This window comes from Dermacentor andersoni, chromosome 7, assembly GCF_023375885.2.
Source record: "Dermacentor andersoni chromosome 7, qqDerAnde1_hic_scaffold, whole genome shotgun sequence".
Classification (NCBI taxonomy): Eukaryota; Metazoa; Arthropoda; class Arachnida; order Ixodida; family Ixodidae; genus Dermacentor; species Dermacentor andersoni.
In genome coordinates, this window is record NC_092820.1 from 126,448,135 (window position 1) to 126,472,822 (window position 24,688).

At 46.8% G+C, this 24,688-nt stretch overlaps 2 protein-coding genes across 2 annotated transcripts; one reads left to right on the forward strand and one right to left on the reverse strand.

The window, feature by feature from the left end:
- The first annotated feature begins 3,892 nt into the window (after positions 1-3,892).
- LOC129385376 (uncharacterized) lies at positions 3,893-9,085 on the forward strand. Its single transcript, XM_055072014.2, has 3 exons — positions 3,893-4,140; positions 6,628-6,861; positions 8,685-9,085. Exons 1-3 carry the CDS (start codon positions 4,130-4,132, stop codon positions 8,752-8,754), a joined length of 315 nt encoding a protein of 104 aa, XP_054927989.1. The 5' UTR covers positions 3,893-4,129; the 3' UTR covers positions 8,755-9,085.
- A 9,899-nt stretch (positions 9,086-18,984) lies between these two features.
- On the reverse strand, positions 18,985-23,305 carry LOC126534548 (uncharacterized). The gene is made up of 3 exons (XM_050181806.3): positions 23,250-23,305; positions 21,228-21,424; positions 18,985-19,372 (listed from the first exon to the last, which is right to left on the reverse strand). Exons 1-3 carry the CDS (start codon positions 23,295-23,297, stop codon positions 19,165-19,167), a joined length of 453 nt encoding a protein of 150 aa, XP_050037763.3. The 5' UTR covers positions 23,298-23,305; the 3' UTR covers positions 18,985-19,164.
- Between the last annotated feature and the right edge of the window lie 1,383 nt (positions 23,306-24,688).

Sequence of the window (24,688 nt, forward strand, 5' to 3'; positions counted from 1 at the left end):
TAGGCACTTTTTGCAAGAGTGTCCTCCACTTCATTGCCCGGGATCCCCACGTGTTCCGGTAGCCAATGCAGGGATAGTGATCATCCTGCGTCCTGAAGGGCCGTCAGTCTTGAAGAGAGCAGCGCAACCCCAAGGCTAGCCCTGTCGGAGTCCTGCCGACAGAGCAGCGCCGCCTTGGAGTCGCAGAAGATGGCTGCCGGGGTCGCTGGTAGCTCCTCTGTAAGTACGTCCACAGGAAGGTGGAGTCCTGCTAGCTCTGCTGCGGTAGAGCTTGCATGTCCCGGGGGACGGCACAGCTTGCTCTTTTGTAGGGCCGGTGCAACGCAGGCTGCTGGGGGTGACCCCGTCTCCAGTATCACGGAGCCATCGACGAAGATGTGAAGGTGGTCCCCAAGTCTCCCTTAGAGGAGAGAGGCTGCCGTCTGCTGTAGGGCACATGCTGGGGAACGGTTCTTCGAGATACCTGGCAGCTCCGGCGAGATAGGGATTGGTGGCCGATGTGGTGGGTGATGCTGTACAGCGTTTGCAGGCGTGTCCCCTATGACTTCCTTATAGAGGCCACACAGCCGTTCTATGTGTGATGCTGGCCGGGAGCGTAGGCGGGTCAGGAGTGCTTGACCATCTGCGGCATGGTGTAGGCGATCAATGTATCGTAGCCCCTGTTGCAGGAAGAGTATTCACCGGGGTAAGGCACCTGCCTCAACTAAAGTGGCGGCCACTAGTGAGGTTCGGGGAACGCCAAGACAGAGCCGTACTGCTGACCGGTGCCGCAGCTCAAGTTTCCGCAGGCGGGGTGGGGGCAGTGCCACAAGAGGGAGGGCATACAGTTGCCGTGTAGTGGCTGCAGCTTCAAATAGCTGCAGGGCCCACCAGGTGGTACAACCCTGTCCGAGGGCAAGGAGCTGTGAGATCGCCTTGCGGACCCGAAGTTTCTGCGCGCACAGGGTCTTGGTGAGCTGCCACTTCGCGCCCCCAGAGCAGAGCTGGAAATGTGTTTGCCCTGCTCCTCGTCCACAACAGCAATGCCAGCGCATACGACTTCGCCTCCTTTTACTATATTTTCTCTGGCGCATCACGTGTGCACTTCCACTTTGTTTCGCCCACCGCTGTTGTCGTTGTCTTCGTGTAATTGCACGTGTGTTGTCGGTCACTCTTGACACAAGGCTAGTGTCGCGCTTGTCATTTTTTGTCTGTTGATGTGAGCGGCTGGCGAAGTTTGTTGGCTTACATATCTGGCAAGCGACAATGTGGCTTTAACTTAGCGCATGAGCTCCCGGCAAGCTGGCTTTGAAACAGGCATTTAACATTGAATTTTATGACTGAGTATTATTAAAGAATGTTATTAGTAAGTTTCCTGCGGCACAATAATTTACCATCATGCATTACAGCTTTCAAATTGCAGTACGGAATAATAGAATAAGAGGCTCTAACAAAAACGAACGAATGACTCGGCAAACAGTCTAATATGTGCACGAAACAAAACAATCCACTAAAGAAGCGAAATTGCGGGGCAACGCAGCAGTATCCAGCAGCGCTTCGCTTCGGCACACGGCCCAAGGAAGAGCGGACCTCGAAGCCAGAGACCCGGCGCACACACGAGCACTCCATGGTGACCACTTCGGAAGCATCCTCACCAAGGTAACAATGCGTAAAGCTGCTAATATCAGCCTTAGACTGGTTAAGCCCTCCGCAACAAAAGAACTGCGTTTCAGATCAAAAGGAGAAGCAGTAGGAGACAGATCTCAAGACCAACTGCAATGAAATGTTCGACCGCCTTTAAGCTTGGCGTAGAAATAGAGGAGCCTGCAGGAAGAATTGGACGTTAGATATACGAGTAGAAGCGTTATGAAAAGCTAGCAAACATTCTCTATTTTGATAATTAAAAAACGCTATCATTGCCATTTTCCGAAAGTGAGGCTCTGGAGAACGTCCAGCTCTCCGCCATGACGTTGGAAGATCTCGGAGATGGCGATCTGGGAATAACGTGATAGCGCCAACCACCAGGTGCGGGCGTCGTCTGCTTAGTAGTTGTCTAAAGGCTCCTAACAAGAGAACTATACAATTACCGGTGCTGCGGCTTGGCCAAGATTGCTTCAGTGGAATGCACCACTCAATTATAACGAATTTAGCCGAAGTGAGATTTTGTTGCAGTTGGCCTTTAACCGATTAAACTGTGCAATACTTTAGGCCCTCAAACTGGCAACGCGGTACGAAGCTCCCGTGGCACTTGTACCTTCCGTTATGGCGGTTCTCATAAAAAATGTGGCGTATCAAGAAGATGCTCACATGGTGCCATTTTTGCACTCATCTTGCATGCAACACCATTCGGAGTGTATTCGCAGCTGAGCGTGAACATTAGTTCTTCTAGAATCTGCCTGAAATAGTGCTTCTGGTTGAGCTTGCTGAGGTTAGAAAACGGCCTTGAGCGCACTTTTTTGCATCTTAATAGCACAGAACAGGCCATTCAGTTCACGGCAGAGGAAGAATCCGGTGGCCATCTACCTTTTCTAGACACCCTAGTAAAACGCGACGGCAATGGGATGTCTTTCAGCATATTTAGAAAGGAAACGAACACCGGCATGCGGCTCAACTTTAGTTCCGTGCACCCGACCTGTCACAAGAAGTCAGTGGTCGCCTCACTTGTACGCCCTGCATAAAGAACTCGGCTCAACCCCGAACAAGCGAGCGGATGATCGAGCTACCATACGCCTTAATCTATTCCCTTCCGGCTACCCCGATTCGTTTATCGAAACTGTCGCAACTCACTTAGCTCACCCGGTGTCACAAGAGCCCCTGCGACAAGAGAAAGAGAAAAGGATTCCGATGCCTTACGTCCCACCCGCCGTGGTTGCTCAGTGGCTATGGTGTTAAGCTGCTGAGCACGAGGTCGCGGTATCGAATCCCGGGCACGGCGGCCGCATTTTGATAGGGGCGAAATGCGAAAACACCCGTGTACTTAGATTTAGGTGCACGTTGAAAAGAACCCCAGGTGATCGAAATTTCCGGAGTCCTCGCCGGCGCAACCGAAAGCCTGTCCCGAATGTTTCGCTCGTACGAAGTTGATGTTCCACATGCCTCTACGCGCAGGCTCAGACACGCAATGGTGACGGCGAAAGACAAGCGAGCAAAAAAAGACGTTCCTGGGTGTCGTGTGCAGGATCTCTTGAGCTGGTTCCGAACACGTGTACAACGGTAGAACGGGCAATTTCGAAAAAAAAAAAAGATTAAAACAGCACAACTGTGATGTCAACAGCAAGCACGCGGCAACAAACGCGCTGGCCGAACCGTAGTGGTCACGTGCCATTACATCGACTGGGATAGCGCGAAGATAATTCGAAAAAAAGAGAAGACGGCAAGGGTTTATCTGGAATCTCTTCATATCCAGACGACGTCACACAGGCTCAAATGCCACTCAGGTAAACTGCCCCCGATATACACCCGATGCTTACGTCACACCGGGAAGCGTATATAGCCAACCTTCACTTCATTCCCTTCATTGTGAGTGAGGCACGTAGTGGGGCCGAAACGTCTTTTTTCCTTTCTTCAGCGATTGGTCGGCGCTTGATATTTCCCGCCACGGTTCTAGTCAAGGAGAAAACAGACGCCGACCAGAAAAAACATTATAAGAAAAGAAACCAAGACGTATCCGCTCCCATACGAGGGCTGCAACACGGCCCCCGTATGGGAGCCGTGTTGGTCTTGGTTTCTTTTCTTGTAATATTTTTGGCGGCGTCTTTTTTACCTTTGACTATGAGAAATCCCGACAAGACGAGTTTTCGTCGAACACTTGATTTCATTACCTTGGTTCTGTTGAGTGGCGTGACACTTGCATATTTTAATACTTTGCGACCAGTTACACGGGCGCATGGCAGATGAATATTCGTATAGATCCTACAGTGACTTCAGGGCCGGGAATGCCTATATACGATCGCGATAATGTCGCGTACTGTTGCGAGATGTTTCGTTGCATCTCTGCGGCAGGCGGCACCGAAGCCAACGTCGCCGAGGCTCCCGCACCGTATCGGGCTTTGAGAGCGACGCCCGGACTTCAGCTGGGGCGAGCGCAGCTGAGTCCCGCTACAAGACCGCGGCGACGACCACCAGAACCACCAGAGCCAGCACGCGTGCCATGACGGCAAGGTTGGTGCCTTATTTTACAAAGCGAGGCTTTTCATTTAAAGGCGAACCCTCCATATTTTCGCTGACCGTGACTGTAGCTGCTGCTTCTGTCTTGCCCAATAGGTCGCACATAGGGACAGCACATGCAAAACGAATCGACGTATGTCTGACTTCATTAGTAGAACCAGGGTGTTTACAAACCGGGAAAACCGGGAACACCGGGAATTCTCAGGGATGTTGAGTAGTCTGGAAAAACTCATGGAAAACATGGGTATTTAAGCCTCTATCACGGAAAATTAGCAGTAATTTTATTGAAAGGATCCAAAGTCGTGGTAATGCTTCCTCGAGTAACAGACAGAAATCGTGATCAATCGTCTTTGACGCCCTGCCGTCGGCTGGAGGAGTTGCCAGTGTACAGTCAGCGACCGACTTTCCGGATTCTCGATAATTTAGACGGCTTGCGGCACCACCACGTACCCCATAGAGTCAATGTATCAGAACGTCTGAAATGTCGGACGCAAGAGCTCTTCGTCGTGCGATTTTCAGGACGTTTTGCAGTGACAGCACGTCCGAAACGGCATTAATCAAAGCCATCACCGCTGCCATTTTGATAACCTCGCCGCCTCGAACTGGCGCTCTCGCTTGCAGATCCACTGGCAGCCGTAGGCACTACTGCGGCAACGCTAGGCCTAGCTGCTTCGACGTTCGCTATAAACCTTCTTGCCGTTGGGTGCCGAGTTTTTTTATTGAAAGAATTCGCCGCGGTCAGCAATGGCACGGACTCCGCCCTTATTGTCCTCGCTACTGGTTTAGAAGCTTAGAAAGCACGTAACGTTGCATAATGGCGGTTACCGAAGTGCGGCTTCACCTCTTTACAGAAATGTTACTTGGTGAAGCATACGCAAAAGTATTGCAGTGAACCACAACAAGCGTCGGAAAGGGCTATGCCACGGGACACCGTATGTATTCCTTAATTTTACACGGGTGCACCCGGCATTTCCTGTCACAGCACGAGCACCGATATGCCTAATATATGTACCGACAGGCCTTCAGAGCGTTTTCGAATGTGCCTGTGGCGGTTTGAGCCTTTAATGGCAGTAAATGACATTCATTTTTTTTTCCAACTGGCCGACTTTTCGTCCGTTTTCGCGGCGCCTAGGGAGTTTCAAAAATTAGACATGGACTGTGCAACTGACCATGAAGATGCTTCAAATGGTCCGTGAGGCGAACGAGTGGCGGAAGGAGGACAAAAGTGAATGCCTAAATTCACTAAATGAAGCGAGTAAAGCCCTTCGTGCGCATAATTCCTTTAACAAAGCGGAGCTTCCGATGTCTTAATCTGTAGTGGTTTCGCGTATCGACTTGCATGATGTGACGGCTTGCATGCCACGACGACAAAGTGAGTGCCTTACTTTACAAAGCGAGATTTTTCATTTCACTCACTCACTCACTCGCTTACTCACTCACTCACTCACTCACTCACTCACTCACTCACTCACTCACTCACTCACTCACTCACTCACTCACTCACTCACTCACTCACTCACTCACTCACTCACTCACTCACTCACTCACTCACTCAGTTTGACTGGCGGGCAAGGGGATACTCTAGAATGCAGTATCAGTGCAGATATAGGTACATTAAATCAGCCCTTTGATATTATAAGTGGTGCACAGCACTTCAGTAAAAACACATGTAAGTGTAGCGAGGGTGAGCAATTTGGTTGATATCAATTTTTTTCCCTATCAGCAGGACAGGGGCGTGCAGCGAAAAGGGAGCCGGCACGAGCTACAGTAGCTCGTGTCATTCCGCTTCGTCCACGCCCATCAATTTTAAAGCGAAAGCTTTACTGGCCGCGACCTTGCGATTTCGCGGTGGTGGTGCTCCGAGGAAGTACATGACGTCACAATGCGCGCCTCGCCACGAATTTTTTTCTCTCTCTCTCGCCCCCTAGTCACTACTGCGCATGCGCCACTAATAACACCGAGCCACAGGCGTTCCGCCGCTTCCGCCGTTTGGTATGACGTCACACCGCACTCCTCGTTGTTGCGCTCGCCTCCGCTCGCTTCGCCAGCTGCGTCGCATGCCTGATAACATGTCGGAGGATTGGAAAGGAGAGCTAGCGTGCGCCGCAGCCACGTTTGAGGTGGCAGTATGGACAGCGACAATTCAGATAAGCAGGAGGAGGCCTGGAATCGACATCGTAACGAGATGAAGAGGAAACGAATCGCCCAGGAAACAGACGAACAGCGCGCCGAACGACATGGCTAAACGCCGCAACATAGCTTGACAACCAAACTAACCTGCACTTGCAATCAAGGTTAACCAAAGCTAACCATGCTATGTGTTAGCTTTCGCTACGTATATCCTGCAATAGCCGAGCTAAGCCACTGCCAATTTTTTTTTTTCAGCATTTCTGCACATTTCCCGGCTAGCAGCTCGTACGAATCACCAGCTCACCCTGTCAGTCACTTCGCTTCAGTATGCCCTGTAATGTCCGATCGCAGGAGCGCAACCTCGCCGTCGTCTTTGTCCTCCTCGTCCGAGACTGCGCACGTGATCCGCATGATGAAGAAGCGAAACCTTCCCCAGCCACCGCCCGACAACTGGCGCTCAGCGGTGCGGTTCACCGCAGCCGTGATCCTCTCGGGCACCTTATTTTCGCTCGTCATGGTGCTCGGCTACATCTTCGAGACGACCATGCTTCTCCCCTGGGACAACATTAACACGAATGACGTCACGTGAGTGCACCAACAAGTGTTACGGCGAGCTTAAACTCATTCAAACTTCCGGAATCGCTACGTTGCACTTCGCAATATTACATCGCGGAGGTAGAAAATAAAGAAAGAAATGCGTCTATGACTGAGCGGCGGACGGCAATAATTGTGTAATTGTGCAATCATTAAAACAATTAAATAAGAAATACGGAAGCAAACGCCCAAGCAAGTAGTGGCTTGTTATTTAGGCGTGTGTGTTCTTTACCCATTCCCATTACCCGTTCCGCTCTGTAATACTTCGGTCTTGAGGGTACAATATAATCAAATAAATAAAAAAGTGATGACGTGCAGTCGTGTAGGTGTGTGCGGTTGTGCTAGGTCCGTCGTCTTCTTGTCTGCGGCGCCGCTCGGAAGTCATAACGCAGTGCTGATTGTGCGTATGTTCCGTATTTAGAGTCGTTGTTGCGACAGTAGTTCTATTCTTTTTTGAATTACCGAAGCCATCAGCTAAAATCTCAAATGGCGGCGCTCAGTAAACGAGCAGCGAGTGCTGGTGAAATCGGTCGAAACTCCGGCGGTGAGTGGCACTCAAACTTATCACCAAGCACGCCATCCATGGCGTGCTCTTCCCAGGGTCCAACGCGCGATGCGTGGATTTGGCGAGTAGAAGCGGGGAGAGAACGGCGTCCGAGCAAGTTTCTTTGAGGAGGCTAGCGTTTGAGTTGCCTGACGTCATGTCGCCTCCTATTTTCCTGGCTTTCATCCACTGATTAGGGGATATAGGGACAGACGAGGGAAGGATGTCCAGGGAAGGCCTACCATGAGTGCGTACCGCTTGAAAAGCACGTTACCCCGCGGAGAGGCACCGCACTTGACGTAGATTTTCACTCAAACGCTCACTCGAACAGTGATTCAGCAATGTGCACGAGAACAAGTGTACATGATTGTACGGGAATTTAGCTGTGCTGTGCGAAGGTACCTTCCAAATGTATCATGATAAAGATGCAAGATACAGAGCCGATAAGTACTTGAGATGGCAGACACACGATACCGGCAGATCAATTGTGTCCGATATACGATGCTTGTCATTTGTATTTAAGATACTTCGCTACATAAGTTATTTCCTCGTCGTAGCTTCACTGTAGTACCGTTGCAAGTGTACAGTTGTATACTCGTAAATTGCTTTTCACCTGCCAGCTGACATCGTAGTCGTATTGCGTAGCGAGTGGAGGAAGTAGAATGGGAAGCACGTAATAAACATTCGCCGGGACTTCTTCGATGGCTTATCACGATTTGACAATGTCCAAGTTGCGAAAAGGTACAACTGGGCATGCTCCGCATGATTTTGCATGCTTGCGGTTGAGATAGGATGCGTGAATTTTCCCGATCTACAACTGGGCAAAGTGCGATGCCAACATACAGACGGACAACAGCGCGCGGGTGTCGTGCCGGTGACGTTGCGCTGACAACTGAATGGAAGTGTCGTAGAGCTCCCGGTCAGTGCAATGTGCCCAGACATGTAGCATTTCTTCACAAGCGATGACATAGAATTGGCACATCTCGTGAAACCCAGCAGGGCCTTTGCGACACGACACGTCGCACGCACACGAGGCCACCGTCGCAAGATCTTGTGTTACGTAAACAGGCGTGCAAGAAAAACAGACCGCAGGGCTAACCTCTCATCTCCGTGGGAGAGGCAGTCGCACGGGAGGTGTTTTAAGGCCTATTTTATGCCACACGTGTTGAAATTGAGATTGTCTGACGAACCCTCTCAGTATAGATATCTGCTGCAAACCTTCGCCGAGAGTGAGCACGTTTCATCACTAACGGATCAAATGTGTTCGCAGACGTCCTAATGGCCTCGAGAAAGGAGTAACCGTGGCGGTGGCTTACGACATGAACCACACCGCACTTTAATTCTCCGGAGCCAACGACACTTTTGTCAAGCCCGAGGGCCTTCTGAACTATGACCAAGAAGAGGGAGACACGGCGGCGCTGCTGTGACAAGCTGGAGTTGTTCGGCCGACATAGCGTGTTCATGAACTCTATTGATATTCGATATTTCGGCCAGGTGATAGGCGACTACGTAGTGCGTTAACGCATAGAAACTGTCGCAGCGAAGTTGCTGAATGTGCTCCATGAATTGTCTTACAGGTGGAAAGTTGTCTTCTGTGTTGTGACATACGCAGACAACCTGTGGAAATTACGTATATTTTAAGGCTTTTTCAACGTGGCTCTGCTTACAGCATTTACGCACTACAATAAAGAAAAAATGAAAAGTCAACTAATTCTAGGCGTCTGCAACCTAAGCAAGATACGGGGAAGATGGTGTCCAATTTCTGCCTACTTTCAGCGATGTCTTGTTATAGGGATGAATAGGGTGATTGTCTCCAGCCTATGGCGAACATCAAGTCCAGGAGGTCACCTGAACATGACATCTTTGCAATGAGAACAATGACCTAGTCAGCAAATTCTTAACTCTACTTTTCTTTTTAGTTCACTCTCTCTTTCACTATATATTTCATTGAAATTGAATCTCTAGATTCTTTAGTAAGGCAAAAGCCTTAGGTGGCCCATGGGTCGAAAAATCCGTTGTCAGGCGTTATCACACCAAAGTTGAAGGGAACCAACTAGAGATGCGGGCGAACCCACCAATTGGCATGTGGGAGTAGAGAGTCGAACCTCATACCTTTCTTGTTAGGGCGAAGTTAATAAAAGCCTAGTTTTTTTAGATGGAAGTAATTAAGACACTCGAACCGGCAAGCTTTGGTGGGAGAAAACATGTAATAGGCAGTAACAACGCATTCGAATGAACTTGTCAACTATGTAATGAATCTATCGCGAGCGCATAAGCTTTCGCCTAATTCTCTTTAGCGTACGCTAAAGTGACTGTCATCTTTTAATGTGCTTTTTGATATCTCCTTCAGTAATATCTCATTCATAAGGTTGTTTCAACTAGTTGAGTGACTGCTTCCTTGGGTACCATTCTTGCATTGTATCATTGCATCTTTCATTACTCCTGCTAGGATAAGCATTTTTCTAACCTCCTGCCACTCGGCTATTGGGTTATCCCCCTTAGTGGGTACATGCCACGGAGGAAGATTATTATTACCATCAACGAAAACAACGGGGCGACACAGCAAACCAAGACTGGATTCCAATACTCGCTGTAGACGGCTAAGTAGACGGCTATGTTGACAACGGCCGGCTACTTAAGTTTCGTTCCACTTCTCACGAAGTCGTCAAAGTAGACAGCTTCACGAAGACGGCATCGAAGTCAAAAACGATGCAGGCTACTTTCCGGTCCACACAGGATGGCAGCTGAGCTGGCTGCTTGGAAACTCGACAGGAAGTTTGCGCATAATAAAACGTAGACACGCGATCGTACGCCCTTAATATAAGCTACATCGTGTTTTTCATAGGTTTTCAAGCACAAATACTTCAAATAATGTGTGCTCTTCTGAATTTTTCTTGTCGTCGCAAGGTGGCGTCACGTCGCAGAAGTGCCTTCCGTGATTCTTCCAGACGGCTAGAAACACGTTCCATTACATGGCCTCTCAGCTGTCTCCTTAGCTGTCTACGTAGACTGTCTCCGATGCTGGCCAGAATTGGAACACGCCCGCAGCCTTAGGCTTTTAAGTGCTATCACAGTAAAATAAGCAAAAGTGAGTCCCAGTCCATGTTAGCGTAGTGTTCCTCCCTGCTTCGGCATTCTTGGCCTATTTTGCCGTTGCACGCGCGCGGCATACTTGACTACCACCATGGCCAGCCAGGTTGTCATCGACATTACGTGCGGGCCGTGTGCACCAGGAGAAATAGAAACGGTAGTATAGAGGAAGCAGTCTCGCGCTCCGTTCTTTCACGTTTATATAGCCAAGCTCTGGACGTCGACCGATGAATGGGCAATACGAAAAGTTGCCCCCCGTCTGCACGTGTGGTGCTTGGAAGGGGCAGGATTCCCCAACACGCCGAGCGGCCTCCAGGCGCGGTTCCCTTGTTCTCGGTGCCAGCAATGAACCACGCACGTCGGCCATCGCTAAACATGGTGGTCACGTCTGCTTTACAGAAGAGCTCCAAGCTCCGGTGTCACTGCCCAGGTTAGCCCATTTAAAAAAAACACGCCAATCAGTGCAGTTCTTACAAAGCTACAGCCGTTACCTTCGACCTCAACACAGCAGTGCGTGGTGAGGTCGAAGTAATGTATAGTGAATGTCAACATTAGTGTCGAAGTTAGTGTCGACAGTGAATGTGAATGTCAACATTAGTGTCGAACAGCAAACTAGAATGCACTTTTCTGGCTTCTAGACTCCTTGTGCCTCAATGATGTAACATTATGTAAGATTGTGCACAATGACACATGAAGGTTCAGGAAGACTAGGAAAACATGACGCACAACCAGGGCCACATACCAAGCTGGACGTTCCCAGAAGCCCAACTTGTCTATGTGGGAAAAAAAAAACGTTGGTTGCACACGCATTTATGCACGGAAAACTTTACGGTTTAGGCAAAGAAAGCTTCGCCTTAACACATTACGTACTGATTACCTATTACTGCGTCACTGTATATCGTAACATCTGCTTGCTTTGTTGTGTAAGCTTGTCGCCAATATGCGCAAAGGTTTTTGCACTTCCTTTTCGAATGCGCAACTTTTGGAGAGTTGTAGCGCAGTGCTGCTGGGCGAGTTCCAGCTGTTGACCTGCGTCCGAATGGCACTCAGTTATTTCTAATTTTTAAAAGTCATATGGTAACTCGATACGTCGTTATCGAATTTTCAGCTATGGAACTCGACTCTCGTACCCAGTGTTCATATTCTGCGTGTAGTGTGACGTACTGGGTTGTATCTTCCTCCTCTTTCCATTTTTTGCTTATTCTTTAACCTTGTGAACATGGCGTCTCTCTCAGGAGACAATTGCTATCCCGCTTACTTTTTTTTTTGTTTTGGGTTTGTATATGTAATAATAATAATAATAATAATAATAATAATAATAATAATAATAATAATAATAATAGATGGAGCTGCACACACAGACTTATAAAGAACATTCCAACATTTTGATGCCCGGAAGAATGGTGCCCAGATGCACAATAGAAGTCCTGGCCTCGGCGGCCGTATTGTGATCGGGGTGAAATTCGAGAACGCTCGTGTACTTTGATTTAGGTGCACGTTAAAGAACCCCAGTTGGTCCAAATTTACGGAGTCCCCCACTACGGAGCGCCTCATAATCAGACCGTGGTTTTGGCGCGTAAAACCCTATAATTTAATTTTTATTGGAGTATAGAAGGGGCCGTTGAAGGTCAGACAGCTTTGTCGTGGTAGAACTCATTGCAGGAAGACTTCGGTGGCAAGTTTTCAAGGAGAGGTGCAAAAGCTGCAGCAGAACGTAGCCAACAAAGCACGCAATTTACAAGTGTCATGGTGCCGCACTGGAAGGCTGTGAAGTGACGATTCGATTTAGGGTCACATTGAATACATAGATAATTCATAACAAAAAAGGAATTCCTACTGCTTGATTTTGATCGTAACATGGTATTCATAATTGGGGTATTCTGAGTGAAGGAATATCGCCATGACAAGACGGCAGGTTGGTTACACAAGGTTGTCTCCGTTGGTACTTTCTCTGGTTTTAGCGGTGACTTGTACCTCTGAAAGCTAACTTGAACAAAGTTTCGGACCGTGTGAATAGCCTTCTTTAGGATAGTTTATATGCATAGTAGTCGCAGTAAAAGCTTGACGATTGAAATTCGACCGGAACCGTCACGAGAAGCTCACAGATATCGCCATTTTTTTATAGAGTAACTGAAAAAAAAAAAAACGCTGCCATTACTGATTGCTGAAAATGACTCAGGCCGTAGAACGCATGGCTCTTGGGTATGCATGACCTCAGGGATATGGTAGAACCCTCGCCTGCCCACTACATGCTGAAATTTCTAGGCGGCGGCTGGCTAGGGCATAAATGTACGCCATAGCGTGAACTACCACGTGCACGGGTCATCTGCTTAGGGGCTGTTTAACGTTTGCTAGAAGAGAACTATACAATTACGAGCCCAACGGATTTACCAATATTGCAGCAGTGGTGTATGCTAATCATTAATAAGAAATATTGTCAAAGAAAGGTTTAGCCGTTGAGCGTTAAAGTCTCTGGAGCCCAATATATGTATCCTCACGGCAATCCAGAGCCACCGGAGGATCTTTCCGACGAGCGAGCTCTTTGCCACGTGTACATTCCCCACGGGCTAGCTCTGCGAAGCGCTCATCTTCCCTACGATCCATCTCTAACCGACGGGGATCATCCCGACGAGCCAGCCCTGCGAAGCGTGCCAGAGCCAGTCGGCGAGCCAGATCTCCCCGTCGACGATCCGGTTCTCATAGTTTTAAGGCTCCAAAGATGCGACGCAGGCGATCGCGACACACGAAACTGAGACAAATCACGGATTACAGTGGACTAGACTCTGGATGGATCTACCGCTACGCTTTTGGCTCGCCTTCCAGTCCCCAGTATCCTCCACAACCCAGCAGCCCTGTTTTAGGTAAGAGTTGCGAAGGAGGGGGGTAAAAACAGTGCGAAGGATTGGTCGAAAGCTGAGACGACGCACAGAGTGCTGAGGGCTTGGTCTGAGTCGCAAGTTATCTGGCAGATTACTGCAGAAACTGCGACTGCACACCATATCTTTAATAATGTACGTGCCTGGGACGCTACTCAGAGCAACGTGCTCGTGGAAGACGTGGAGTTTCCTAAAACACGATCATGGCGTTTCATGTGTAAGCATGTCCTCTGTATCCCTACAATACCGGGAAATGCGGTACTTATGAAATGTATAATTGTATGACGGTATGACGGCTGAGTGTAAATCAGAGAGCCTATTTTGCGCGTTACCGCGAAGTGCATTGATAAATCTTTTTTGATGAGAGGAAACCGTGAATAGTACGGTGCGCCTAACAGGACACGGAGATGCTCGTAGTGCGCGCATAGTGTGTCAATTTGCATGAGTTTTAAGGGAAACACTCACGAAAGCTTGGAGTAAATCTGGTTCCACCATGCGCGTACAATGCGCCGTATTTTATGCATTAGGTGCATACGTGGAACGCCATTCGGCACTGTCCGCTATCTCGTCACGAGGTTTGTTTATCTGGGGGCAGAATTTAACACCAGCGCCGTGTTTCAGGAAAACGTTGTTCGCGACAGTCCGACGGACTCGAACTAATGTGTTTGCATACTAATTTAGGCTTGGCAGAAAAGTAACCTGGGACTGAAATAGGGACGTAAAATTTCTATGACGCAAGAAACCACGCTTCACGAAAAAAAATTTAGAAGTGATGCATTTTGCTTTGCGTACTGCTGAAGTGCTTAACATCAATTTTAGGAGAAGCCACGAAGCCTCGGAGCAGTATAGAGTTCTAAACATTTGTACATAACATGCTCATCCCCTATGGTGGTGGCGCTATGATAGTAGACTAAGCTTATATCCGCCCATTTCCTGTGGAAGTAACGCGAACAGGTTTTGCACGCCAATGACCCACACTACGTATACGGAGAAAACTGCATGACGAGCTTGATGAACATGCATGCTCACACACTCAAACGACAAAAACACTTTTTTCGTAAAGAGGAAATAAGCTCTTGCTGCGAGTCTAAGGAAACTGTGAGAGATATTTAAAATTAATTTTTTACAAGGATAGCCAGAGGACCGTCGTGCATGTAGGCACGCAGACTGTCTATAGAATTTCGGGTTCTCGCAGCCCCCGACGCCTCAGTGGCGGGCCAGTACCAGCCGAGCTCCCTCGGCCAAGTCCAGGCACCTGCAGTGTTATCGGTGGTACCACAGGTGCAAGTGCCGGTACTGTTGCCCGCCAACACACCGTTCAAGGTGAAGCGACCGGAGCGGCGGCTTCACTGGTACTCGGAGAGGCAGCTGCACACTTCCTTCCTGCCTCAACCAGATCCACCTGGTTGGGAGTCTGCACTACGGTTCAGCTTGGCTATCGCCGGAGCCACGATATTGATCCTGACAGTCGTTGTCGCGGCGTACATCACTATGATGTCGAAGCCAGACCGTACAGAGAAGGACGTCTTCGCGTCATTCACACCTCCGGGGTTGGGTCACATCTGATTACTACGATTACAGCCTGCGCCACAATATTATATGCACCTCCATGCTTTTCCATCAGTTCGTTGCCGCTATTGTCTTTATTATTCGTGGTAATATTCTCTACATACAGTTTTCTCCTCCATTTACCTTGCGACCTGCCACGGTACCTAGTGGCTTTGTTGTTAAGCTGCTGAGATCGAAGTGGTCTGTTCGATTCCGGCCTTGGCCGCATTATGATGGGAGCGAATAAGAAAAATGTTCGTGCACTTACATTAAGACGCATGGTAAGGAGCTCCATGTGGTCAAAATTAAACCGGAAGTCTCCCACATGGATGTGCATCAGGGTCAGAGTGGACTTTTAGAAAGTGAGACCTCAGTTCGTTTTTTTCGGGCTGTGTACAGCTGAGTAATGACGTATCGCTTGGTCAGACACTATATTTGGCTGCTTTGTCTATTTTCTGATATTCCATGCATGTATCTTTATATATTTTGCCGACTGCGCTAAAACTGAGGGCAATATGTTCTACCTGAATGTTTTAACGATTGATGTGTTGATTAGTGTTGCGTATAAGGAAACTAAAGAATTTGAAATATGATAATAACTACCACTGAGAGCAGCACATCTGCCGCCTTGAAGTAGTGATGTCCTGTAAAGTACTACGACTTCCACACGGCGACGGAAAATAAAGAGAATTCAAAACAGAAGGATGGCAAAGAGCACATGTCAGTACAGCTTCTCTAACGTAACAAGCTTGTTGTATTCAATGTCCTTGGCATTTTCTTTGAAGCCATCTGAGCTAACTTGTGCCATCATATTGGCAGCTTCAGAAGACGTTACATGTTCGATATCTTGAGTCTATTCACACAACCAAAGAGGTTTCCCGTCTTTTATGTGTGTTTTGATGTGTACACTGACTATACACCCATATACATGAACACACAAATATACTATGCATAAACATGGATGAGATGATCTTCTTGGAGAAAGGGCACAATTCGAATGGTCTAGGAAACAGGAAATAGAATGGGTTCGAGAAAGAGGGCGAATATAAACAATAATGAGTTGCTTGAGCATACAACAAAGAAACCGAACGCGAAAGCCGGCGCGCTCAAGAGACATCCACTAAATTACTTGACATTCTAATTCGAACGCATCCTTAGTCTTTATCAATTGCTTTCTCCCACTAAATGTCGTAGGTTCGAGTGCCCTAATTAACTCTATATGAATGAACTATGCCTTAGTGAACATCACCGTAATTAACACTAACTGTTCGGGTTCGAGTTCCACCAAAGGTCGTGCGTTTGTGTGCCTTAAATTTACTCTGTATTAATAACCTGTGCCTTTTTTGCGTGATTAGCGGCATCGATGTGGAAGGAAACGACGACGAACGTGCGAGCAGTGGCACGAGCGCTCCGAATTTCTGTACGTGACAACGCGAGCTCGAAACATGGAGCTCTAAGGCTTTCTCCTTAAAAGCTGAGGAATATCAAAGAGTAAAACACGAGTGTGTTTCGGAATTCTTGTTGTAATAGTAGAGCTTCGCTTTCAAGTATGTCCTGTTGCATCTTGAAGTTCCCTGACGTTTTGACCTAATAAAATACAAACTTGGTTCATGAGCTAGATATACCACAAGAAACATTCTACACTCAGTATAATTGTAGTGACTACCTAATTATATTTCGTTAAAAACATTCACGCGTACACTACACTACTGCCCTTTAGTGAGAGTAGAAACCTCAAACGTTTAAACATGGTTGTGTTTCATTTAAACTACCAGCAGGAAATGAACTACAATCAACAACAAAAAGAAAGTTAAATATCAAAAACCTTCTAAATAAGAGAATAATACCTATATACGGCGAAGTAATATTAGGCAAAAAGACATTTTATTTCCGTTTAAACTTTTCTTGAAGGACAGTGAGAAGAACGCGATATACTCCGTTTATAATAACGGTACGATATACATAATGTATGCCATGCAAAGTCAGAACCACATAATAGCACAGTTTCTCAATCATCACTTGGCATTCACCTATTCGCGACTGCAAGTAATCGCTCATCACTTAGCGTCAGTACGAAAAAACAGTCGATACAGGTTCAGGCTTAACACTAAATAAGGTCTCCTATCATGGCAAGCGCTAAATGCCTCGTAGTTCTCAAATTGTGATAGCGCCTAAAACAAGCTCGTGGAAGATAGACCGATGTCGAAAGACATACCTTGTACCATTGTGGACATGTCATCGCGGTGGAAAGACAGCAATGTATGATTTCAAGGTTCCCCGAAAGAAGCAGACTCGCACATTGAAGACCGACATAGATAAGAATGTTATAGGGCCCATCAAGCGGTTCGGACAAATTTTGTAGACGCTACAATACACCTACTTCCAAATATCCGCACCAGAATTTACGTGAAACGTCCCATAGTAAAGGCCAAGTGCAATAAAATTTCTCTAGGTCTCAATTATCTATATATGCTCAGCATCTACTCTCAATGTATTCTTGGCAAAGCTGTAGGGCTGATAAATGGCTAATATTCTTATTGGTCACTGGTCTGTGAGCTGTAGTGATTGCGTATTTGGCGTCAGTTTCAGAACCGTTTCATTACTTGGAAACATCGTGAAAAAACGAGACAAGTAAGATGGACAGGACAGGCGCTGTCCTCCTTTCTTGCCTCGTTTTCTTCGTGTTGAATCCAGCCCAGCAAACTCAAGTTCGGAACCCTTTTTAAACTTTCAAGCTCAAGTTCAGAACGATACACGACTGCTGATTTCTCAGTTGTGCCTTGGCTTCCAGGTGTCGTCGCTCGCTCAACATTTGCAAGTTGATGGGTGTCTCTCTCCGCGTGCTTTCTCGTTGCGCACGGGATTAGAGCTGTTAAACTTTGCCCGAATGCCTACGCGTTCCGTGGCCGTCGGGAGCTCGAACACGACCAATTGCTGTGCAGTACACAGGGAAGGCCGACCACATGTTTGCTGACCCAGGTTTCAGAGCACCAGCATGCACCACGCCGCAGCAGCTAAGCGCGACGTGCACCAGCCAACGTGCACCAAGCATGTAAACTGCGCATGAGAAAGCTGCAGAAGGAGCCTTTCAGGAGTACAGTCAACCATGCAAGATCTACTTGCCAAGTGCTTTCCAGGGGTGACGATAAGGGCGGTAAGCCGCGATGGCGCACGAAACACAAAGGCAAGTTGTATAGAAGGCCCGAATGCTCGACCAATCATTTCCAGTGATGCATCAGCTTCGAGACACTTCGCGCGTCCCAACGTCGGACGCGACGAAGTAGACGACAGAAAGCTTTTCTGGCACAACGCCAGTAATGCCGTCAGCAGGAGTCGCATGCTACATTTTTCATGAAGAAGGAGAACGTGAGGAGGCGGCCAAGGTGTAGAAGCGGCAGCAAGCCACGCAGGAATGCGATGCCACCAGAGCGAATTGGGCAATACGCTATCACGGCTGGAGTCCGGCCTGTCTGGTTGCGAGTTGCCGCGCAGTTTGCAGTGAACTAACGGCCGGGCGAGAGAATAGAACCCTGTGGCTCAGCCGTGTCGAACCTCACCTACTTCTAATTTTAAATCGAAGCTGTATATGACTAAAATGCGGGGATTTCTTCCTCTCCGTCGGCCGACAATTCAACCAATCACAGCGGAAGGCACGCGCTGTGTGCTCCGCTGAGCACCAGATGGCGCTCGGCTCAGCGCATCCGCGCCATCGGCGGCGCTGGCCGTGCAGGGCAAAAGAACCATAATGCTTGCCTTCGACTACAGCGTTCGCCACGGATTAGCAATCCTATCCTGTATTGCTTCTTATCCGGGAGACCTCTCTATAGCAGAGGACATGGCCGTTATTCAGCAATGTGTAAGCCTCACAAAATGACTGATCGCAAAATGATCGCAAGAATGATCGCAAAATGACTGTGCATTTATTATGGGAAAAACAAGCGTAAGGTAATGCGGCATGCCGACATTCGCACATCTAGCACGTGCATACGTAATCTATTATAACTATCAAAAGAAAGATGTTTTGCGTTCATTCACAAAATGGAGTAATGCGCGCGATAGCTTTATGACAAATAAATTTTATTCGAGTTTGAACCAAACTAAACGTTGTCCTGATCTCATCCGTGTAGTGACAAGAAGTCTTTATTGGATTAGGGTGTAGTATCGCAATGGAATTGTTAGGAATTATCAATTGCCGCTGAGTACTGAGAATTAGTCTTGCAGCTGGCAAGCTATCGGCTAATCGGAGGGTCTTCCTTGTTTTAACTCGGTGCCTTCATCGTCCGTTTCCTTGGAGCCGTCGCCAGCCGATTTTGCTTTCGCCGTGGACAGCAGCCATTTCTTCTCGCCGTCTGCTTCTGTAGACAGGGAAACAATGTCCAAGTCGTCGGTCGTCGTGGCAACGCTGTGGGTGCTGTTAGACGCCGTGCGCCACGCCTCCTCCAGGCTGTATTCGGAAGACAGGTGCGTACGGATCACTTAATTCGCAGCGACTCTGCGCTACAATTTCATCTCGTTGATGTGAAAAACGAGTCGCGAGGTTTCCTTCTAGCACCCTCCTATCCAAACACACGCAAAACGTATCTAAAATGGCACGCAAAGCTTAAGGCGCGGCAATTCGACCGCATCTACGTCAATGAAGCGTAATCATTACCAACTGTTTGCCTGTGCGATAACAGTGGCGAGCCTGCGGCACCAAGAAACTTCCGCTCACGTGCAGTATCACTTTACTAAGCTGTTTTTAATTGTTGCGAGACACAATAAGTCTATTTTTCACGTTATGGATAAAAAGAAAGGCGCATGCCGCCTATAAAGAATCAGAAGTTTATAATTATTTTTATAACTTACGGCCAATTTGGCATGTAATATTGTGTATATCTACAAGACAAAAATACTTTCAAATTGGGAGGCTATTACGTTTCTTACCCGTCAAATTTAGCAGGATATGACAGTGGGAAAACATGGAAGACACCCACGGCTCATGACAACTCCGCAAAACCGATGTACAACTAAAATGGAATATGCATAGCCCATTATTTTAATAAAATAACTCTGAAGTTGAATATTGAAAGCTTTCTAAATTTTTTTTTCTTTTATACCGTTCAACTACTACCGTCATGCCACCACTCCCACAGCAATCTGTTATATCTTTTTTTCAAAATCTATTAAAGGTACCGTGTCCAAAATAGTTTTATACATCCGCTCCGAACATTTCCCCTCTCTTAGAACAAAGATAAAGTGGAGTTGTACCATATTATCATACTAGTATGTATATTTATTCTCTTATTATAATACCTTGCGCCCACTGGAACCATATTCTGGCTACCGCTGCTCGCATCCAGGACGTAAAACTGATGGGCGTCATATACGTTGCTAAAGTGTACATGTTTTTGCTTATCACTCGCATGGTAATTTGTGGTCACGCATAGTCATTGCGCCATTAAACACCACATATCATGATAATCATAATCATCATCATCACCACCACCCCCGCCACCATCATTGCCATATATTTCCTTTCTGTAATGTTCTTCGTGCACTGATGTGTAAATCTCTTTAACGGGCAAATAAATAACATTGTGGGCCTATAGAAATAAGTACTGGAAACCAAGGCAAACTCATATTTTAAAACGCCTTGGCCTCCAAATTGAACTGTATTTACTTGAATGCGCGGAAATGGTTTTTCCAGAGATATATACGTGTTGTCCCAGCAATCACGCACCAAGATTTAAAGATATGTGTGTGCCACGTAGCTGGACACAAACAAGGTAATGTTGTGGGCCGTCGCTTGGAGATACTATGTGTTATTGCTATGCGCCTAGGTATATAAATAATCTTCGTTAATTATCAATTTCTCAAATATTTTAATTAAATATAAAGTGTCAATGAGAAATTTGTAGAGCAACATGAAAAAAACTCCAGATACGAGCTTTCTGCTGATAGATGTGTGTCTTGAAAATGCATGATGACGCGTGTCAAGGTCTCTTTGATGTTAACGTTCCTGTAAACAGCACAAAATAATACTAAACAGCATTGTTTATATTTAGAACCTGAAACACCTCTAAGGCTCTGTACCAGCAGACGTGTCGGCTTCTAGTGCCTTCCTTCTAATAACCAGCCAGAGATATTTAGGGAATGATGCATTTACGTAAAATACGCAGCGATAATCGCATCATTTCGATTGATTTTGCTCGTGAATTGCGTGCCAATCAAGCAGGCGACATTGATCGGCACGTTACGTTGCAAAAGAGCTCCAACTTGAAACGCGATTTGTGCAACAAAGCTTCTTGCATATGACGCACTCAATGGGTTTCACGTGGTCCGAGTCTTGCAGGTATTCCAGCTGCCGCTGTGCCTCGTTGAAAGAGTAGGCCATGGCGAACAGGCTCAGGATCACCATGGTCACCACGCCCACTGTGATGGCGGTTCGGAGGCGAGCGTCTAGGTCGGTCTGGTCCTGGGATGGCGAGGGCTGACGCACCTCCGCCGACGGACTGTCCTGTGCGAATGTGTTTGCCGCGTTTATCGGGGTTCGTATTCGCGGCGCACTTTTTTACTCGAGAGCGTTGCTTGAGCAGTAAAAACAGTTTTGGGGGCCTACTAAAGCTATAAACCAGCACGACAAATTGAATACTAGCACTAAACTATATATTTAAATTTCATTCAGTTGCCAGCTCTGTGATGTCATTCACTTGCTGCGGTAGCTTAGTGGCGACGGCGTGGCGATGCTGAGTTAGAGAGTTGCGGATTTGATCCCCACTAGAAAACCTCAATTGGATAAGAGCGAAGTGTAAAAAAAATAAAATAAAAACGTTCGTGTACTTTGATTTAGTTGCACGCAAAGTAACACATGCGAAAAAAAGTTTTCCGGACTCCTCCAATGCCGCGTGCCTCCAAAATATAACGGTGTTTTGCAACGTAAAACCGAAGAATTTCATTTTTACATGCATACCTAATCCATAAATAACGAATCTGTCAGAAAACTTTACATAAGAACGCAATAGGCAAGTTTGGGTTTACCGAAGTGCCTGATGTAACGAACTCATTAGCGTATACGCCAGTTTGTTCGAAACGCTTCCAAATGTATGGCAAAGGCTACAAGTTCCAATAATAGCCTTACGTACTAGCAGATGTTCGTTTTTCCCTGACATCGTAGACACCAAAATCAATTTTGATGTTAACGCAGCTCGGCTCTTGCTGAAATTTTACAGCAAGATCGCTTTTCATCATAGAGATTGTTCGATACATAACACGTTGTCCTGCATGTTACCTGTATGGTTTTAAAGAAAACGAAATACCATGCTGCCTTCGTCTACGATCTCTCACATGGCACTTGAAAGCCACCTAGCTGGTCGTTTTTTTTTTCAATTTTTTTTTCTTGTTTGCTGTACACCAACATTGTTTGCTGTACAGCACAAAATGCCTTTCAGGATGGGTTTCCGGTGTTTGGTTAAGGAGGGTGGTGACGATGGCAACAGCAGCAGATGCGCAGGCGGATGTGAATTCTAATTTTTCGGGTTGAAAAATTAGGCAAGTAACGTTACCAAGCGTTATCTTAACGATAGAGACCACGAACTGCTACCTTGCCGCACAATCTGAAGCAAGGAGAGAACAAAATATTTAACTGTGGAGTTCGACTTGCCTAAACCAGAATCTGATCATGAGACACATTGGTAGCGGGGGACTGCGGAATTGTTTTTGTTTTAGCTCCGCTTCTTTATGTGCACCTAAACCCAAGTGAAGGAGCGACTGTGCACTCAGATCTCATCGAAATGGGGCTGACGGGGCCGGGATCAGACCCGCCACCTCAATCGAGCTTATCAACACAAAGTCATAGCCGCCGCTGAGCCTCCCTGAGTCAATTCGGGCGCAAACCGAGCAGCTGGGACGCAGCAACACTAAGAAAACAAATGATGCCGAGTACGTCAGGGTAACGTCGCAAACACAGGCCAACGGACTTCGAGACAAGTTCTGTATCGAATAAAAATGTGCAATCTATCCCTACTTCCACACTTGATAATGGTAACGTTTTTGATTACGAGAAGCGTGTAGCGTATATTTTAAATCTCCGAATATACTGCCCAATATTTCTTTGTAGAGGACACAGTGACAGTCAACTTTGCGAGAATATGCGCCAACTGACCATAACTGTTAACAGGTGACAAGCTTTGCGATTTGTACGGGCAACGAACTGGTATTGCGAAAGAAAAAGTGTGAGCTATCATATTTCGCTTGGCTTTGTAAGCGAGCTTCAAGTTCATCACTGCCCGCGGACTAGCACGATACGATATGTAATTAGTCAGGCACTATTAGGAAGTCCTTACCTCAGAACGTTGACTTGGACGTTCTTCAGCACCTTCGATCAAAAGCATGGTGGCGCCGTCCATCGCTGCGCATGAGGAGCATGCCGTGAGCACGAACATGTATGGCAACATATACGGTATGTCTCAGCGAACACATTCAATTTTTTTTAAACGTTGCCTGTGGCAGATGGCACAAGTCTAGTTCCCGAGCTGGTCTACTCGACGAGGTGGACATTACTTGCACAAAAAATTGAAATTCATACAAGACCGATTAAGAAAAATTCCCTAAGTCAGTTTTTAGCTAATTACCTTATGACCGGTATTGCAACTTGCAAATTCTCAGGCTGTCACCAGTTTCGAGATATTAATTGCCGATGTTTGCGGAGAAATGCATTGACGTTCCAGTTACTTTTTAAAAGAGAACGTCGTTTTATGCATTCAAACAGAAAAGTAACTCTAACGCCATTGCATTCCTCTGCAAAGTTCCATAATTATTATGTCGAAAGTGGTGTCCTCCTGAGAATTCGTTCCAAGTGGATCCGCCTTGCGAACTCCACAGCTGGAATTTGTAAATTTCAATATGGTCCATAAGGTAATTAGTAAAAAGGTAATTAGGGAATTTTTGGTAATAAGTCAGTTATGCATTTCAATTTTTTGTGCAAGTAATGTCCACCGCTTCGAGTAAACCTGCTTATGAACAAAAAATTGTGCTATCTGCTACAGGCAACCTTCAACATTATACGCTACAGGCAACCTACAAATGTTCGCTGTCTAGATATTCTACGTGTTTTGCTGGAAACAAAGCTAATTATGTTTTTTATCTGTTTACAGAACGCAAGTTTGAAAGCGGGAGTATACAATGTGTGTATTTGCTTACTTAACAGAATTAGTACGTCTACTCGTCGTCAGGTCGTTGAAACACGTCCACATCGCCGCAACAACCGATTTCCGCAAGAGTGTTGATGTCTCATTGTTAGTATGGAGCAGCAAGTACCTCTAGTTAAAAAATCATATTCGCCCACAAGACTAAGGACATGCATTCACGAGATTTCAACATGCTATGCAAATTGTTACGATTCCTCTGGAGCACATGTCGCGAGTATGGTTTGTTAAGGCTGGGCGAACGAAACAAACAGTGCGAGGTTCTGCTGCCTCTTGAAAAATTTATTTCCTTAACTCAAACACCACGCACTGTTGCCGTGAACCCCGATTGCTCGATACGCCTAGAGATTCTGACGTGGGGCAAAAATAAATAAATAAGCTGCTGGTACACAACAGGATATCAAATTAAGCATGTTGGTACCGATCCATTTTTTTACACGACCGCAGCTAAACATGGACAGTGCAAATACAAAATTTGTAGAGCTCTTGTGAGAAATTACGAACTCCCGGAAACTCCTTAAAAACGGCCATGCATTAACTATATGCGTAAGTGAAACGTGGTTTTCTTCATAATCGTG